The sequence below is a fragment of the Astyanax mexicanus genome, chromosome 6, assembly GCF_023375975.1.
Source record: "Astyanax mexicanus isolate ESR-SI-001 chromosome 6, AstMex3_surface, whole genome shotgun sequence".
In the NCBI taxonomy this organism is placed as follows: domain Eukaryota; kingdom Metazoa; phylum Chordata; class Actinopteri; order Characiformes; family Acestrorhamphidae; genus Astyanax; species Astyanax mexicanus.
Window position 1 is genome coordinate 37,715,750 of NC_064413.1, and position 19,793 is coordinate 37,735,542.

The window sequence follows — 19,793 nt, forward strand, 5'->3', positions numbered from 1 at the left end:
AATTTGGAGGATAAAACATAAAAAAAACCTGGAAAACCAGATCTTATTACAGCACCTTTTTGAGGGATAATTCCATTAAAAAGTAGAGTAACAATAAACAGCCGGAAAAGGACACTACTCATAACTACAAGCTGTCAAAACTGAAATCAAATTGTGTCTAACCGTGCCCCTGGAAACTAAATTATCACCTGCTAATGATCATTTTAAAGGTCATTAAACTCTCATTTAATTAACATTTTCAATCTAATTATGACAAATGCTAGAACCAACGTTACATAATTTTAAATATGCCTTCTGAGCTGCAACATATTTCAGAAACTGAGCTCAGTTTGGTAGGCAGCCACTGATTTATGACTGCCTGAGCCAAATTCATTTGGGAAGCATCATTGTGAAATCAGATCTTCTATTGTAAGCCAGGAGAAAATAGCACACAGAGAAGAGTGCAGGATGTAAGAAGATAAAGACGGAGCATCCACCCAAGAGAGCGGCTTTAGACCTGCAGCTTCAGCTTCCAAACAAGTCTCTTTTAACTAAAAATAGAATTTAATAACAGGCAAGAATAAGCAGAGACGGGGTAGAAAACAAAACATTTTATTGTTCTAATCACATCTCCTCAGGGTTCAAACTTCCAAACACTTTTAGAGTTAAGTCATGCCCACTCTACCATCTTTTAAAATCATGCTTCAGTGCTTCGGCAAAACAGTCCCCCTCCCCCCCAATGATATGTTAACCTTCTGCATATAGTAAACGAATCAGTAGAGCTTCAGGCTAGTACAGAAATTACTCAATAAAAGAGAGGTGGTTTCCAAACACAAAGGGCCAAACAATAAACTGAACCAAGAACTGAGATATTACAAACCCCCTAGCTTTCACATTATAAAGGGAAAAAACAATATGCACAGTTATTTTAAACGGTGAAAAAAATATATAAATACAACATTACTTTATTCCACGTGATATAGGACGTAAAATATACTAAAATGACAATTCCTGGCATGGTGAATCTCAAAGTGGCAAACATACAGTGCTAATAAATAGTTGCAGTCGGAGGTTTACATATATTCACTGTGGACATAATAAGCGTGGTAACAATTAGACTTTCAATGATTTCTTTAAACTTTTAATTTTGGAAGTGTAGGGTGGGGTGTTGTTAGAAATCAACACAGAGGCAAAATTATACACGCAAGGTCTAAAATATTCATACTCTCACTTAAATCATGAATTCAACAGTGTGAAAAGTTTAACTTGTTGCTTTTAATGATTAGGATTTACTACAGTCCTAGGCATTCCATTATCTGTCAGCTGGTGGAACAGTTAAGCATCACCATGTACTAAAAGACAGTCCCAAACAAAATACATCAGTAGTGACAGATCGGTAAAAAGCACCATTTAAACACTATCCCATATTTAATGCAGTGATTTTTAAACCAATTAAACAGAACATATTACACAGTATGTATAGACATTTCCAGTTGATCAATGATCTTTAAGCAGTGATGTTTAAGCACTGACGTTTAAAAAAGTATAAAGTTTTAGGAAAAAAAAAAATTGGCCACAATGACTAGAAATGCTTTGAGAAGTAAAAGTGAAACAATCAGCCACAAGAACAATGTACCAACTGTTAAGCGTTAAGCATGGTGGTGGTAGCATCACATGAAGAAAGATACTGCCAGAAGGTGTTGGTGGGTACAGTGTTTAGTCAAAGCGTGACTCAAGTGTGATTCTTGTTTTGTCCAATGGTAAAACTTCTGCCCACAACTGTAGCACATTCATTTCCTCTACTTACTCCTTCTCACAGTTAGTATGCTTTATCATCAAAACATCTCTGCCCTGAAAACAGGAATTACCTCAGTTCTTCTCGGAGTCAAGCATTGGTTAGTTTAGTGCTATTGAATTACATATCCTCCTTCTCTGATTACAGACAGTAGACCTTACATCTATTTTAGATCATAAGATTAACTATCCTCAGCTTGCACATGTATGTAATTAGCAGAAGATTTTGTCAATCAAGAAACTGGCTATGGCAGGAGACAGCACAGCTGGGGTCTCATCTAAATTTAATCTAAACAAGCACTTGCCTTTTTCAGATACTTCATATCCATAACTGCAGAACAGGTTATTAAAGTGTGTTGAAATGTGTGTTGTTTATACATTGGGTTTGCTTCATTATCTCATCTTTGAGCTGAACAATTAATTAAAAAAATTGACTGAAACTGACAATTAGAAACTCTAACTGATGTAATCTTGCACATGCCAATTATTATTATTTTTAATTATGTTAAAACTTCCTAATAAAATCTGTGTTTAAGTTCCACACTGAGAATGTTGATGCATTGTCCTCTTTAAAAAAAAAAAAATCTGCTATGAAACATAGTCACATGACTCCACCCTGCCCAGTCTGCAGCATGGAAACAACATGCAGCAGAACAAACTCGAGGCAACTCGAGCAGTTTGTTCCAAAGAAAAATGCAGTGCCATTCATTAAAATAATCGCTGGCTAATCCTAATAAATTATAGAGGCATTTCCCCAGACATGGACTACCCATATGCTTAGTTTTAGACTATACAGCTTTTTAAATGACAATTTACTACTGAAAGGAAAACATAGTCTACGACGTCTTAATACCTGTCTGGAAAACTCATAATATACAATGTTTAATATACAATGTTTTCAATTAATCTTGGTATTGATCTGAGGTCATATTGCCCAGCACCATTACATCCTAAATTTTTCTTGTGTCCTAATTATTTTCTTGAGGTTATCGTTGAATACATGAACTAAAAATTCAACATTTATATAAATAAACTGGGTGAGCCTTTAGGACTGAATTACCTAAATAACCTCTGATTAATTCCCCTGTATTCAATCTAATTGAGATATATAGTACAGATTGAGACATTCCTTGTACATGGATAGTGATAAAACCCATTAGAATAAGTGGGTGGATAGATGAAGATGTGTTTTAATACATCATAAAAACATTTTTTGTTTTGCAGCTTCATTTCCATACAGAGATTGGGGAGTGAAGAGCAAGTTAAATTTATTGGAAAATCTCTTAAAGTACCTGAAATGTTTACATACTACATTAAATTCATTTTTTTTTTTTAATAACATGGGCTCTTTAATAGTTAAAAGCGTCAATGCGTCAATGATGTGGAAACTGCACAAGCAATTCTGTCACAAGGTGATATCTTGAAATGAATTGGTAAAAACAGCTAAAATAATTCTGTTTTTTGTTTTTCCCTTTAAATTAAGAAAGCTCACATGTACATAAACACTGTAAGAATAAGAGAAAAGAGAAAGCCCTTAAGTTCTGATGATGAACTACGGCGTGTCATGGTGTGAGGTGGTCAAAATGCTTGTAATGTATTAAATAATGTTCATGTGTAAGACACTGTGAGTGAACAATGACCTATTACCAATTCTATTACAGTTCACATGCAACTCTTAAATTTAGCAAGCCAAACTACAGTATTGAATCTGTGCACTATTTAGTTACAGCACCTGACTGTGCAATATCATGGTTAATGTACAGAATTTCAAAGCTCTCCTATTGGCAACAAGTTTCAATATCAAAGTAGGTGAGCATGAAATAAATGCTTTTTGTATATAAAAAAAAGAAAGTCAATTCAAGTACCAGTACAAGCTACCACCTACACTAAAAAGGACGAACAGGAGACATACACATTTTTAAGTCCACTTTGGGTTTTTTTGTACTAATTTTGGGTGTATGCAAATGTGCTGTATCTACTATTAAATATTAAGCTATCCAATCTGAAAAGGCATTTTTGAAGACTATGCAAAAAACATTTGTTCAAGAGGGCAACGTCACAAAACGTCACAGAAAACTCAGAAGTGTAAAATTGAACAAAATTACTCCAGCCAAAAAAGTATGAAACCTTGAAGTATCTACCATCAGTACAATCAGATAAGAACACACTCTTACACACACTCTCACACACACACATCCAACATGTACACTAATCTCAACAATAGCAGACAGGATTTTTTTTTACTAATAAATAAAAATAAATTACCTTACACATTACTCATTTCTTATAAATAAAATCTGAATTGAAAATGTGTCTCTTGTAGAACTATATTCTCATGACAAAACTAGAGAAGTCTTCCGAGAGAGTCAGGTTTGGCAGTTCAGTATTCAGTATTATCTTCAGGCCTTCTCGGCACAAATGCACTTTTTTTTTTTTAACTCACTCACTCACTGTCTACATGCTCCACAGGATTTAAACAGACTGCATGAAAAGTGATTCTTCTTCCAGTCAAGTGTCCAACTTTACTTCAGCACTTGGTTTTCTGCATTTTCAGCATATTTTAGCAATTGTGAGCTGTTTTACAGAGTCAAGTTTTACATATAAGAACATCTGCAAAAGGCCCCAAAAGGTTCTTGTTAAAGATGCAACGCACCCATACTAGATATGTGGTAAAGGGTTTAATGTTCTCTGAGAAGGTGTAGTTTTGATGAGGGAGAATGTAAGGCATGTATGTGTTTTCCCCTTGCTCCTGGATCCACACTTCATATTTGACCTCCCTCACCTTCAGGTACTTAAGGTTCCAAGGGATCTGCCAGGACACAGCAAGCTTCGCTTCATTGGTAGCTTGAACCGATGTCTGACACTTGGGTTCTCGGACTCGACCGGGATGTACTGTGCTGGCAGGCTTAGACTTTTTCAGATTAGGCTTAACTTTTAGACCTTCTTTAAGGACTTCCAAAAAGGACGGAACGTCCACAATGGTGTCTTGATAAATCCGGAAAAGCCACTCAGGGTTGCGGCAGCAGAGGTGCCTTTGTACCTCCTTGCTAGTGAGGATACGCTCCTGCTCCTCTTTCTCCAAGTGTGTGATGCCTCCCTGATCCCAAGGGCGGTCAGGATAAGTCACGGAATTCTCCTCAATGTTGTTTCTCCATGATATATACTGGAGATCCATGCCTGGTAAAGAGGCCAGGGTTTTGTACGGAGTGTACTGTTCTGGGTTGACTGCATACGGGAAGAGTTCGATCACAGCAGCTCCTCGCGGAAGAAACATGGAGGTGATCAGCTGGGCTCCGTGCATGCTGACCAACATGGATGCCCCACTGATGACCCGGACTATGCTATCGAATGGCTGCTCGTCTAAGGACACAGTGACTGTCCTCATCTTGAACTCCTGAGCCAAAGCTAGAATCAACTCGGCTTCATTGAGTATGAGTCTGTTAGACGCACGACTAAAAACCACAATATAATCATCGTCCTCAGACGTCTGCTCTTTTGTGATATTCAGTCTGTCCATCATGAACGAGGCAAACTGACGGATCTCGTTTCCCGACACCAGAATGTTGGCCTTGGGACCTTGAGGCTGTACAAATCCATACTGATACCACGTGGTCATCTTCGACAAGCCTACGTAAGATTTGGTGAAGCACATGAGCTTGCCAAAGTTCCGTAAGTGGTCTTTAAGCAAGGGTTGCTTGCTGCTAAGCAAACGGTACAGGTCAAAATGGGCCCCCTCTCCCCAGCCTTCCATGAAGACGAGCCTGGCTTCATCATCCAAGTCCGAGTACTGCCGCATGGTGTAGAATATAGGTAGGAGATCATCGTGAAATATGTGCATCAGATTATCAGGATTGAAGCGATTGAGGATGAGGGTGACGTCTGGCACAAATACAGGTTTCGGCATGTACTTCAGCGCAGCTGCTGGCAATTCTAAGAAATTAAAATACTGAGTGTTATGATCCTCAACGGAGGACAAGTCTAGCAGGGCTGGCTGGAAGCGACGAGGGCCCAAATTGGGGAGCATAACGGAGGCATTGCTGTGAAAGAAGATGAACTCCTCAGCCTCGGTACAGTAGCAGAGATAGTCAAAACGGCAAATGCGGTCAGTGTGCATCTTTCCCGTGCAGACCATTCTGGTTCCCTGCTCTTGCAGTGCCAGCAGGGCGGCATGGTAATCTATGCGTACCTGCGATAGTTCCTGGGACTGCCGTGTAAGCTGGAGCTCCTCCTCCAGCTGAGTCATGTGCTCGCTTAGTCGAACGTACTTCCATAAAAGCGCTGCCACCACGGACACCAGCAGGCCGTTCAGCACAGCCGGCAAGTTGATTCTACAGCCTAGACCACGCATTGCTGCAGAGTACTGGCACCACGATCATGCTCCACCTGGAACAATGAGAAAAAAAAAATGGATCAGTTAATTAACATATTAACAACAACAACTACAACAGTAATTCATAGGGCTGAATATCAGCTAGAACCTGGTGTCATGCTAGGTATCATGATAGAGGAGTTACAATGAAATATACTGTAAGCAAGGAAATATATTGCAGTTGTTTAAATCAAATAAAAATGTAACAATAAAAACAAAAAATAACCAATACAATTTGAATGAATGAAACGTTTACCTTTTACGCAATTAGATAATGCAATCATATAGATCATACATGTCAAACTCAAGGCCCGTGGACCAAATGTGGCCCGCCACGTCCTTTTATGTGGCCCGCGAGAGCTTGAAACATCTTAATGTCTAAAAATAGATAGGTCAGTAGCGTGCTTTGGCCAAAAACTACATTTCCCACAATGCACGTCGACTGCGCCACTACACGGCAGTGTAGTCATTAATGTGGAAACTCTGTCGTAATTTTGCAGACAAATGCTTATTGTAATCAAAGCATCTCATTAATCTGTCACACGTTCTTTGTAGCTCACAGTTTTTGATGTTATACTAATTAAGCCTCTTTTCAGTATGTCATACGTTTGATCAAAGTTAATATCATAACTTGTGTTTGATGTTAATTTTTATTCACTTGAATAGTTTGATTGTGAGTTTGTGGATTTCATAACATGACAAATTTAAAGGATTTATGTTAGAACAACAAGCAAACATTTTTTCCATGCAACTGTAACGTTTTAATTGAATAAGTAATACATTGAGTTATTTAAGATTAAGGAGTAGTTAGATTCATTTTATATTACATTTTGTTTACATTTTGTTACATTTATAAGTTACATCTGGATCTATGAGGACAGCCATTATGCCAGTGTGGCCCTCAGTGAAAATGAGTTTGATACCCCTGATATAAAGCGATTGCCAAAATAAATAATACAATACCAATATTTATTTCCACCCCTAGTTATATATAGAGAATTACTAGAAAGATTATAAAGCTAAATAAAACAACGGCACAAACAATGCGAGAAGAAAACACATCAACAGAAACATCTGACATTTTAGGCAGTGATTTTGCTCAAGGAGCAGAACACATCACCCCTACAGGTCTTAGCAGGCAGAAAGCGCTCTGCCTCAGAGGCTGGACTCCATTTTCACTCTATCGTATCTCTTTCCTCTCGGTACTGGGTTACGGAAAAGAAGGACCGCTGGCTTAACCTCTCATCTCAGCATCTGATTTTCTGAGCTACTGCCATTCTCAAATAGCCACCCGAGCCACGGAACATAACCAGCAACAAGACACACACACACACACACACACACAGACACACAGACACACACACAGACACACACACAGACACACACACAGACACACACACAGACACACACTAACAATGTTAGCCCAAAAGTGCATCACTGAATGTCCTCAGCTGCCTCTGGTGCACCAGGAAAGTAACTGCCTTCTTTGAGAGAACAGAGTTGCCCTATGGGCCAAGACTATAATCTTCCAGTTTGTGAATCTTCACAGTCCAACAGTCTAGAGCCTTCTGGAAGAAATAAGTCAGAGGGAAAAAAGAAAACTCACTCCTCACCTCCTCTCTGTTTGGAGCACAGAGCTCAAAATGTACTACACTACAGAAAGAACGCACTGTATGAATACAGATTACAGTTTTTTCATAAATATCATGGGAATTTCAAGCTTTCAACCATTTCAAATGTTTTTTCTTGGGTATAATAACTGTACATGTATACAGTATACATATTTAAGTGTACTACACATTTTATAGCTGTTGTTTTTCTTCCTAATAAGGTTGTATGTTTTACACTTATTCTTCCTCATAAAGAAACTTAAAGCCCACTACTGTCATTCCATGACAAGTCTGTGGGGCTTCTTATTACAAGTGTATATCACCACAGAAATGTGATTTCTTTCAGATCATTTAAGGCCATAACACCTAATTTATTTATTTATGTATTTTAAAGGCCCTTTGACATTGCTTGGAACCCCATGTTTATTAATTTGGTGTGACCGCATTTGAACAGACGTGTCCTGGTGTAGCAAGTCAAGTTAAATCAAGTTTACTGTCACAGTACATTAATTCAAGTGTACAGGTCAAAATCAGGTGCAGGTCAAAATCACAATATTCAAAAATAATAATACAGAATATATACACAATAACTTAACACCATGCACCATAAAAATACATGGTTTAATTATAAAATAATGATTATAATATAATGAAATATACAGATGTTAACAGTACTATTTACAAATGGGCAATGGACATATTTAAACAAGGTGAGTCTTTTTTATTTTACAAGGTGAGTCTTGGACGGGTGCGGTGTGACTGAGATGGGCACTTTGTGATGGACTTGTATATGGAATTATGGATAATCATCTGTGATGAAGAGGAGGAAAGAAATGGAGAAATGGACTGAACTGGCCATTGCTACTTTCTATAATAATTCCATACTCCACCTCTCCAGAGAACTGTCACTTTAAGCTGTCAGGCATGATAGAAAGAAAACATTCTGATGGATGTTAAAAGTGACAGTCTTTTGCTGCTTTTTCTGTTATTGGATCCACCTGCATGAACTCATTTCCTGCTGTACAGACTAGATACAAAAAGCTTTTAACAGCTGACACTACAGCTCTGTATGAGTGCTAAATTGCTTAGAATTAAACTGTAAATCTAACTGCCATTTCACTAGCAAACACTAACATCTCATTTACACATTCATTTACAAGATCTGAAAGAAATGGACCATACTTGGCCAGCTCTTTCACAAGAAATGCTAATTTCATCAAGCGATGCAAAGGGCAAATCCCTCAATGTCATTTGTATCTGCAGAGTGTCAGATGTTGTTGAGAGTCGGGCTGTACTACCCTCCAGTCAGCCAGGACAAGGACAGCAGCAGCACAGCCAGCCACGTGCTTTAATCCCCTTCACCGAACAGGGAAATCCAGGGGGGATGCATGCGCGGTCAGTGCCAAGTAATGAACCCCCTGAAAAATGTCAGCTGTGTAGTGAAATTTGCTAACAATGCCTTGGTGGCACTGTCTCAAGCTAACACGTTTGTTTAAGGTTGGTGGTTCTTGCTTTGGAGCAAAAGACTTTGTGGATAAATAAATCTCAAGTCAGACCAAATGCACAATCCTGTGACATTAAAGACTTGTTCCCAGAGGCACAAGGACAAGCCTGGGAATTTTGCTTCCTGATGTCCTTGTTCGAATAATACAATAGGTGGATCTTTTTTTAGCTTTTTTTTATTAACAGTGTATCTCTGACAAGGTCAGTAATCTTAAAATGGCATTATTTATAACTATGCAACCGAATTTCCTACAGGATTATAGTGTTCTTATATGAAATGGCAACTCCTAATAAAACCAACACATTAAAACAGCAGAAGTGGGCCAGAATGATTTAAAGAAAATGCATTAGTCACAGGCTCCAGCTGAGATTCAGTCTCTCATTTAAGCTATTTTTGTCTAAAGCAATATTTACACCCCACTCCCACAATATTCAGTGTGTGTCTCTTGGGATTTATCCACCCACAGTGTATCAGAGCCAGCCTGCCCACTCTGTTCCATTACTGAATATTTAAAACATCTTTTACTGATTTAATCAACTTATAAAAAGGGTAAACATATCTAAAATATTATGCACATACATACATAAAACAAACAAACAAAAATACTCTGAAAAATGGCTGTCACAAGCCTACTATAAATTTGGAGCAATTACACAGACATGCCAAAAGTTACAAGTATACATTGTGAGGTGCTATCTTGTGAGTGTGGTTAAACACTTTTCAGTGTGTGCTTATGGCAAAGCAATTAAAAAAAAAAAAGATTGCAGTTTTAATAATAGGGTGGCAGATAAATGAGCCATTCCATTCTGAAGCAAAAAGTTTACAAAGTACAAAAAGTTTACATTCCTTAAACCACAGAATCAAATGCCATATAAGGCATTACCACGCAGAGTGGACAGTGCAGTGGGTGGTAATGATCATAACCATCGTCATCTGGTTAGAATAATCTGTGTGAACAGACAAGCTGCAAAAAGGTTTCATAGTACTAGGTACAAAAAAAATTATGGAATACAATTTAACAAATATTAGTTTCTGTCCCCTGACTTTTGGCACATTAGTACAGCATTTTGATGTTCTGTTTTTGAATATTCTTCTCATTACTAGAAGTAGCTCATCTAAAACTAAAGTCTTTTTTTATTTTTAACAGGTACACCAACGTGTATAGACACAGCCTATAAGCAGGTGCTAATATTGCCCTGTGCTGATGCCTACACACTGCTCCGATCACATCCAATTTAACATGCGCACTGAGTAAAACTAGAAGTGTTACTGAGCTAAAGGCATCTGACAGAATGTAAAATTGCTGCACGAGCTCGGGATTGAGGAGAAAATCATTTGAAATGTTGAAATACTCACAAATGGTTTACTTTGTGCAGTTTTACACCTTTCATTACCTTTCTGCTGGTCAGAATCTCTCTGGGGCATCGTAAGAGAGGTGGTGACTGCTCTGGCCTATTTCAGTTTGTGTTGGACTAGGTGCACCAGGAGATATGTTCTGCTTGTTGTAGAAAGAAATGAGATGCCTATGATGCTGGAATGTTTATTATAGGCATGTATGGGTAAAATGTAAACACTACTGTTTTTTCAGATTACTCAAAAGCAATGTTATACTAAATAAAATCAACAGCATTACCATAGAATAGACATATTAGCCACACAGGCTAACAGTGTGTAGACAGAACAAGGCATTGACTTTTAAGTCACAAAAGACAGCCAGCATTAACAACACGTTTCAGCAGTTTGTGCTTCAGTAGCTGTTCTATAAGCAACACAGACTAGCCTCCACTTCCCTCATTAAATCAATGAAGATTGGGTGCCCATGACCCGGTCCCAGGTTCACCAGTTGTCTTTTCGTAGGGTGTTTTCACAGATGCCCTTTTATTCTGGTTAAATCAGATCAGACTCTGGTTTATTTTTACACTTTTTGGCCAGGTGTGAATACAGTTCACTCGTGTATGCAGCAAAACAACTGCATTGAGAGTCTTGACAGCAGGTCAGCTTGGTTCGGTTACAAACAAATTTTGGAGTGGTTTGTTTTGGTGAGAACAAGATCTGACCTTACTAAGATTCAACCATCAGATGTACTCTTAAGGTCTGAGCTAAAAGGTTCTGCATGTGCAGGTTAAAGTTGTATAGGGCCCAGAGAATTACTACAGTTGTTTATTATTATTATTTTTTTTAATAGAATAAACAGAAATACACACACAATAGCAAATGGCAACTTTTACTATAGTTTCTCCACAAGGGAACATAAGTAGCACACAGTAAGCTTAAGTGGGTACCATTCAACATGAAGTTGAGTAAATCCACCCCTGAACACCCACAACAATATGCTGTTCTTCCTTAAAAAAATATAAATATATATATAATAGATATACTCAAATATACCACAAAGATATTGATGTACCCTGAACTTTGCAGTCAAGAATCTGGTTTTTTGTTTTTGTTTTTCAATGCTTTGGAGCTAGTCTTTCAGACAATCGCACATCAGCTATATGGCAGGTAAGTGCACAAAAAAACAGAAACATTTTGGAATTTGTGGTACAGAAATGTACAAATTTACAGTTTTCAGATAGCAGATTTGTAATATGTTCCAATTTGTACGTTTATATCTGAATCCTTATTTTATTCTGTGATTCGGTCTGTGGTCTCCCCATTGCAGAAATTATCGAGCCCGACTTATACAATCTCTGCTGTTGCTCCATGTTAAATCACAAAATTATGCACTTGTGCAGATCACAGAACCTTTTTCCTGTATTTACTACTGTTCGTGCAACTCATTGTAATGCATTTTTGATGCAATTAGATTTTTCTTTGTGTAAAAAGAAAAATGCTCCAAGTTACCTTTGTAGATGCTCTGACCTAGTTGTCAGTGCAAATAGAACTGGGTCTTTTCAAAGTCATTGAGATCGTAACACAAGGAAAAAAATAGGTATTTAAATGGTCACACCTTATTGGTGGCCAACAGCCCTAGTTTTACAAAACGTGTTGTTTTCCCTGCTCCCAGCAACACCTGAAAAACTAATTAAATAATTAAGCTTATTCTGAAATTAAGCAAATCAGACCATTTTCCTGCTTTGAACACACTGCTCACTAGCTGCCTGTTATACATCATCCCTTGACTGGTGCCACTGTAACAAAAATCAAATGTTCCTCACTTTACTTCACAAGTTTTAATGTTAGGACTGATCAATGTATACCTTCAGATACTTCAAAGCTTAAATATATAGATTTAGTCAAGCTTCTATCCAAGAGAAAAGGCTTTAATATCTATTCCCAGCACTGAGACAGGCACACACATTAAATAGACATTGAGGCGAGTAAATTTGCACTAATTTGTTAAAGACTCTAAAGACTCTTTGAGGAGTTTGTGCCAGGAGACCTGGCTCTAGCGGAGTCATTCAGACAGAGTTCTCTGTGCTTTTGCAGAGCTCCTATAGAAAGAAGAGGACATGCCCTTGAAACGCTCTCCTTCGTTTAGTCCGTATGAATGGAGAGTTAAAGAAAGGGATGACATCAGCGTAGCGGGGGAATTAAAAGCTCCAGGTGTGTGTTTGTGTGCGAGTGTGCGATTGGCCTGGCTGACAGGCTCCCCTGGCTCTGTGCTATACAGCGGTGTTGTTTGCTATGTGGATGATAAGCACCACAATGATGGGGGAAGGCAGCCTAGTGCTTCCAATGCATTTTAATCAGGCTCCTGGAAAGACACTGCTCTCAGTCTTTCGCTGCCTCTCGTCCCTGATTTGTTCCCTAGGGATAACCAAGGAGATCCCCCTGCTCAGTTCCAGACCAATTCCCCCAACCACCCCCAACCCAATCGACAAACAGTTCATAGGTTGAGAGCACACATTATCTCCCACTTTCACCACTGCTTTATTTTCTTCTCCTTCACATTTTCTTCTCATCTGGACATGCCAGTGTTCATCTGCGCCCCAATCATGACGTGTTGGTTCGGGTTGGTTTACTTAGTGAATAGAGCTGAAAATGAATCAATAATTACAGAAAGTATTCAAGTGGTCACACAAGTGCCACAGCATTTACATAAATCTACATCAGGGAAGGACTGTGGTGGCCATCAGCCCTAGTCCTGGAGTAACCTCTGCTATTTCATATTGTGGTGTTTTCCTGCTCCCAGCAAGACCTGTACCTGAACTAATTATCTAATTAGGCCTGTTTTGAGATGTGAGAGAGTCAAAGCAGAACAATGCCAAAATGTGTGACGGGTGACAGGGTGTTCACAAGGACAAGGACAAGAAATCAGCATAGTAGCAAATTATATTTAAATGGCAATTTTACTCAAACATTGGCATTATGCAAAATTCAAAAATATTACTTTAAAATACCTTAAAAAAGGTGGCATATATTACGTTTGTAATGATTTAGGCTATTTTTGCTCTACGTCTACTTCTACTCTTCACCCAGTTTATTTCATCATTAAAATTAGCTAAAAAGCTTGTGTTGTAAAGAAACAACATTAAAAATAGTGTTAAACATCACAGTATAATTACAGTACTTCCCAAAGTGTATACATTTTTTGTTCAGTTCCTTCAAAGCACCACAAAGCATTTTGACAGTACTACATTAAATTAAAGCCACACTGAGACCACCAAAAAGCCACAGTATATCACACAAGAATTAAAGCACTTTTTAACTGCTTTATAACAGAAAGTTAACTGACAATATTAAGCTCGTACAAAATAATTTCATAATTTCAGGTTTTACATTTTTATCCTTTACCTTCCATATGCTTTGTAACTAGACCACAGCAGCATAAGAAAGGTGTCATCTAAATTTATTAGGGGTCACCAATATCACTTTCTGAGGGCTTACAGGCAGCGTTCCAGTTGGTGGCTGCAGGCTAAGAAAGAGTCAGACTGCCTCAGCACCCTTTGCTTCCCCAGAGATGGATGAGGAATGGGGCTAAGGCAGTCTTCCAGCAGGGGTTACAAGAAACAATGTCACTAAGCCTCCTGAGGAATGGACCCTGCATAAAACTGCAGCACTGAGGTGCAGGAGAGCAAAAATTATAACACACCAATACTGTAATACTGTATGAATACCAAATGTGGCTACACGCAAAACAGGAAGGAGCACAGATCTGCACAAACAACTTTAGAGTACATATTGAATCTATATCAACTTGTACCAGAAACATCTACACCAGAAACATTTTACAAAAGTAACTAAATGATAAAATATCAATATTTTATAGAACATATTGAGTAAATATTCCCCTTAAAGAGTGTTTAGTATGTTACCCAAACGTCCTAAGGTATGTTACAATCACTGCTGTCTTGAAAGGTAAGGCCAAATATAAACTGTGATTTTAAGAAGCTGATATTTCTGCCAAGTCTAGTCAGTTTGACTGCTGTAGCCTTTAGTGCTCTGGCAGATACGATCTTCCTGGGCACACTAAAGGAAAAATCCAATTTCCCCAAGTTTTACTGACAGTTCACTCAATGCACCTGATTTCCTTACAAATCTTTCTTTGCCTGTGCTTTTTTTTTTTTTTTTTTTTTTGCCTGTGCTTTGACTTCACTCTGCTGGACATATGTAAAAGTGGTATGTGCTGTAGATTACTGACAGTTGTTGTATTTTACTGCTGACACTCAAATAAAATTGCATCTCAATATCTGGCCTTTTTTCACACTTATTAATGTGATGTTTAAATGTATGAAATGAACAAAAATGTATAAATAAAATACATTGGAATGGACCAATACAAATGCTCCAAAATTACTTGAGAAATAGGTCTGCATGATACTGGATAAACCTGAAATGGCAACATATATTTTATTTCTGTTATATAAATTGCGAAATTAAACTATACAATAAAATGTCACCAGAACTCAGAGATCATGTCATAATATCAATAAAAATCTGTGTATCAAATATTGGAGTAAAATAAACAACATTTTGCAGAATGTATGTACCTCTCATAGAAATGTAATAGCAGTTGAAAACTATGTAATTTTCTTTTTGCAATAATTTGCAAAAATGTTTTTTTTTTTTTGACTTTGACATTGTACAAGATATTTTAACTGACTTCCAATAGTGCTATTTATTGTAAGTTAATAAACTTAAAACTTATGCATTAAAATACCTTATGCATGTGTCCCATTTCTCCATTTAATAATTTCTCATTAGGCCTGGACAATAATTCGATAACGGTATTTATCGCGATAAGAAATGTTTCAATAACGGTGATATCATTTTTGTGTCATATCGATATGTATTATTTACAGAAACACGGCTCAGCTGCGCTCCGTTCGGCCCCTAAAATCTCTCGCGCTGAAAATCTCTCGCGCTGAAGCTCGGCCGCGCTCCGGTCAGCATCTAAAATCTCTCGCGCTGAAACTCGGCCGCGCTCCGGTCAGCGCTCCGGTCAGCATCTAAAACCTCTCGCGCTGAAGCTCGGCCGCGGTCCGGTCAGCATCTAAAATCTCTCGCGCTGAAACTCGGCCGCGCTCCTGTCAGCATCTAAAACCTCTCGCGCTGAAACTCGGCCGCGCTCCGGTCAGCATCTAAAACCTCTCGCGCTGAAAATCTCTCGCGCTGAAACTCGGCCGCGCTCCGGTCAGCATCTAAAACCTCTCGCGCTGAAACTCGCGCTGAAATCTCTCGCGCTGAAATCTCTCGCGCTGAAGCTCGGCCGCGCTCCGGTCAGCATCTAAAACCTCTCGCGCTGAAAATCTCTCGCGCTGAAACTCGGCCGCGCTCCGGTCAGCATCTAAAACCTCTCGCGCTGAAAATCTCTCGCGCTGAAACTCGGCCGCGCTCCGGTCAGCATCTAAAACCTCTCGCGCTGAAACTCGCGCTGAAATCTCTCGCGCTGAAGCTCGGCCGCGCTCCGGTCAGCATCTAAAACCTCTCGCGCTGAAACTCGCGCTGAAATCTCTCGCGCTGAAGCTCGGCCGCGCTCCGGTCAGCATCTAAAATCTCTCGCGCTGAAACTCGGCCGCGCTCCGGTCAGCATCTAAAATCTCTCGCGCTGAAACTCGGCCGCGCTCCGGTCAGCATCTAAAACCTCTCGCGCTGAAACTCGCGCTGAAATCTCTCGCGCTGAAGCTCGGCCGCGGTCCGGTCAGCATCTAAAACCTCTCGCGCTGAAACTCGCGCTGAAATCTCTCGCGCTGAAGCTCGGCCGCGCTCCGGTCAGCATCTAAAACCTCTCGCGCTGAAATCTCTCGCGCTGAAGCTCGGCCGCGCTCCGGTCAGCATCTAAAATCTCTCGCGCTGAAACTCGGCCGCGCTCCGGTCAGCATCTAAAATCTCTCGCGCTGAAACTCGGCCGCGCTCCGGTCAGCATCTAAAACCTCTCGCGCTGAAACTCGCGCTGAAATCTCTCGCGCTGAAGCTCGGCCGCGGTCCGGTCAGCATATAAAATCTCTCGCGCTGAAACTCGGCCGCGCTCCGGTCAGCATCTAAAATCTCTCGCGCTGAAACTCGGCCGCGCTCCGGTCAGCATCTAAAACCTCTCGCGCTGAAATCTCTCGCGCTGAAGCTCGGCCGCGGTCCGGTCAGTATCTAAAATCTCTCGCGCTGAAACTCGGCCGCGCTCCGGTCAGCATCTAAAACCTCTCGCGCTGAAACTTGCACTGAAATCTCTCACGCTGAAACTCGGCCGCGCTCCGGTCAGCATCTAAAATCTCTCGCGCTGAAAATCTCTCGCGCTGAAACTCGGCCGCGCTCCGGTCAGCATCTAAAATCTCCTTTTAGAATCTCCTAAATTTCTTTATTCTGGCTGAAACACTTTTGTAGTTTATGTTATATCTAAGTTATTTATAGTTATAAAAGCCTACAGGTTTGCTTATTTGACTGTGATATCATGTTCCTTTTATGTATATAAAGGCTTTTTTTCCTTATCCTGGTTGAAGCACTTTTGTTTTGATCTGTTAAATTTGTTTACGGAAGAATAAGAAGCTTTGCCTCTGTTGTAAATGTAAAGTTATTTATATTGGTAATATGTACAGTACAGGCCAAAAGTTTGGACATACCTTCTTATTCAATGCGTTTTCTTTATTTTAATGACTCTTTCATTTCATGACGCATTGAATAAGAAGGTGTGTCCAAACCTTTGGCTTGTACTGTATATAGGTTATAGGCTTGTGTTTGACAGAGATGTCATGTTTTTATTTTGCTATAAGTGATTAAAAGTGATCATTGGTTTATTTTGACCATTTTTTATTTCTAAAGTATTATATAGTTTTTGTGAAAGGAGGCTTTAAAGACTTAAGTTTTTCTTAGGCCTTCAAAATATTTATGTCGATATCGAAATTATATCTATCGACCGAAATTATGGAATATATCGTGATATAAATTTTGGCCATATCGTCCAGCACTATTTCTCATATACTTATCTATAGCATTATCTTTTTTACCAATAACAGACCTGTGATAAATCACTAACCTTATCGACGTTATGCTCTATGAAGATGTTTGGCATTCAGCTGTAAATCAATATATTGACTGATATTTGTTTTTCCTTTAATCAGCATCATTATCTGTGCATAACTGCATCTATAATTAACGGAGTGACGGATAAACCATTGTTATTTTGACAGTGTTATTTGTGTTTGGTATTGGTATAGTTTTTTATATTTTAAGAGGTTTTTTTAGAGACAGGACATGTTAATAAAATCAGAGGGTAACCTAAAATATATTTCCGGTCATCTTGATTTTAAGCTTAGTAGAGGTTTTAGCTGGTAAATGGTATAAATATGGGACAGCTATGAAGGTAATACCAGGGTGCAACTGTGGAATATGTCTATTGAAGATATGTGTTATGCTTTAATCACTCCATGAAGTAAAATGCAGGATTTCTAAATATAAGGATATTTTGCAGAGTTGTTGATAATTTTGGATTTTTTAAACAGGCATGTGTGACTGTTAATGGGTAGCTTAACCTTTTATGCCATAAATTATATTTTTCTAACGTTTTGGAAGCTTGGGAGTCTTGGGTGGGTATGGCAAACTTAATTGTAGAATGTGACTTTAGATAACAAGCTGATTATTTGAATAGGGAGATTTAGAGCAAGGTAGCACCCACAAAAATGCAGGGTAGAGAACCACTGCTTCATTCTGATTAATGGAACAAAAGTGGTCTAACTGCCAAAGAAAACAAATAAATTAAAAACACTGTTTTTTAAGTTTACAAAAAGAATGCAAGAATAAAGTGAGAATATAAACATTTAAATGTACTTCTTTACATATTCTTGCACATATACATATTTTTATTTACAACCCACGTGCACATGTCATTGTATTAGGCACACACACGCATAAATAATAAGGTAATGGTATAATTGTATGTTATGGAAAGGTGTAATAACCAAGAACTTGGTTTGTTGCTTGTGAGCAAGACTATGCTATAGAGGGTTACGTCTGCTATCTTTATATCTTTGCATAGGGTTTGTTTAAAATCATATTAATATATGTTGTGCGGTACAAAAAAATGACTTGACTAAATTAGTTTTTTATTATTTTACACTCATTAAACACTTACTACAAGCACCTTTCTGACTCGTAGTTACAACAGTCTGATCCAGAACAGGAGATGCACTATGTAGAACCTTTACCTAGCTACTAACATACCTGTACCTGTACCCTCTTTACCTCTACAGAAAACTTTACTCACACACGTGTTCACAGAGAGAAACACTTAAATCAGTGTGAGTGAGAGTAAACGTTCAGTAAAAGGTGTACTCACCGGGCTGTAGGTGAAAGTGTGAGGAAGAATGAGGCTGTAAGTGACTGCGGCTAAGGCTGAGAGAGAGAGAGAGAGAGAGCTCAGCACGGTCCTCTCGGTGTCTCTCTCTCTCCCGTCTGAGTGAACCACAGCAGCCGAGGAGCTGCACACCAGCCCCGCGTCCCGCTTTCAGCTTCACACACTCCGCTAGACCTGCAGTAAAACCCCGCACACACTGAGAGAGGCTGCTGAAGAGATAAACGCTGTTCCTGCGTTGTGAATCTCTGAGCCCTGAGCCACTCCAGCTGTCTGAACCAGGAGACTCCACCCACAACACACACCGATCTCGCGCCAGAATCTCGCGATATCTCGTCGTGCTCTTTCCCCCTGCCTTCTCTCTGTAGCATTACGTACTTCTACTACCTACTACACCCGTTTTCTATGGAGGACGAAACATGACATGTATAAATAAATAAATGCACATATAAATGAATGAATAAATAAATAAATGCACAAATAATTGAATAGATAAATAAATTAATTAACAAATACATTTTGTCATGAAAAAGTACACACTTAAAAGCATATGAGGAATCTATTTCCATTTTTCCATGCATGAACTTTCCTTTGGAGCAGTTTATTTATTTATTTATGCATTTTTACATTTATTTATTTATTTCAATATTTCTACATTTATTTATTTTCACATTTCCTCATGTATTTATTTATTTATTTATTTCCACATTGACTCCGCGTGGGGGAGCCATCCCGGCTTTTTATATTGGTTAGAAACCGGTTTGTTCTGTCTGATTCACCAGTTGACCAATCCTGCTTTAGAGCGATGACAGG

The 19,793-nt window shown here is 38.9% G+C and overlaps 1 protein-coding gene across 1 annotated transcript; it reads right to left on the reverse strand.

Annotated features, from left to right (window-relative positions):
- Positions 1-575: 575 nt before the first annotated feature.
- pomgnt2 (protein O-linked mannose N-acetylglucosaminyltransferase 2 (beta 1,4-)) lies at positions 576-19,271 on the reverse strand. The gene is made up of 2 exons (XM_015606119.3): positions 18,966-19,271; positions 576-6,156 (listed from the first exon to the last, which is right to left on the reverse strand). The coding sequence occupies exon 2, from the start codon at positions 6,119-6,121 to the stop codon at positions 4,361-4,363; it is 1,761 nt and encodes a 586-aa protein (XP_015461605.2). The 5' UTR covers positions 6,122-6,156; positions 18,966-19,271; the 3' UTR covers positions 576-4,360.
- Positions 19,272-19,793: the final 522 nt, after the last annotated feature.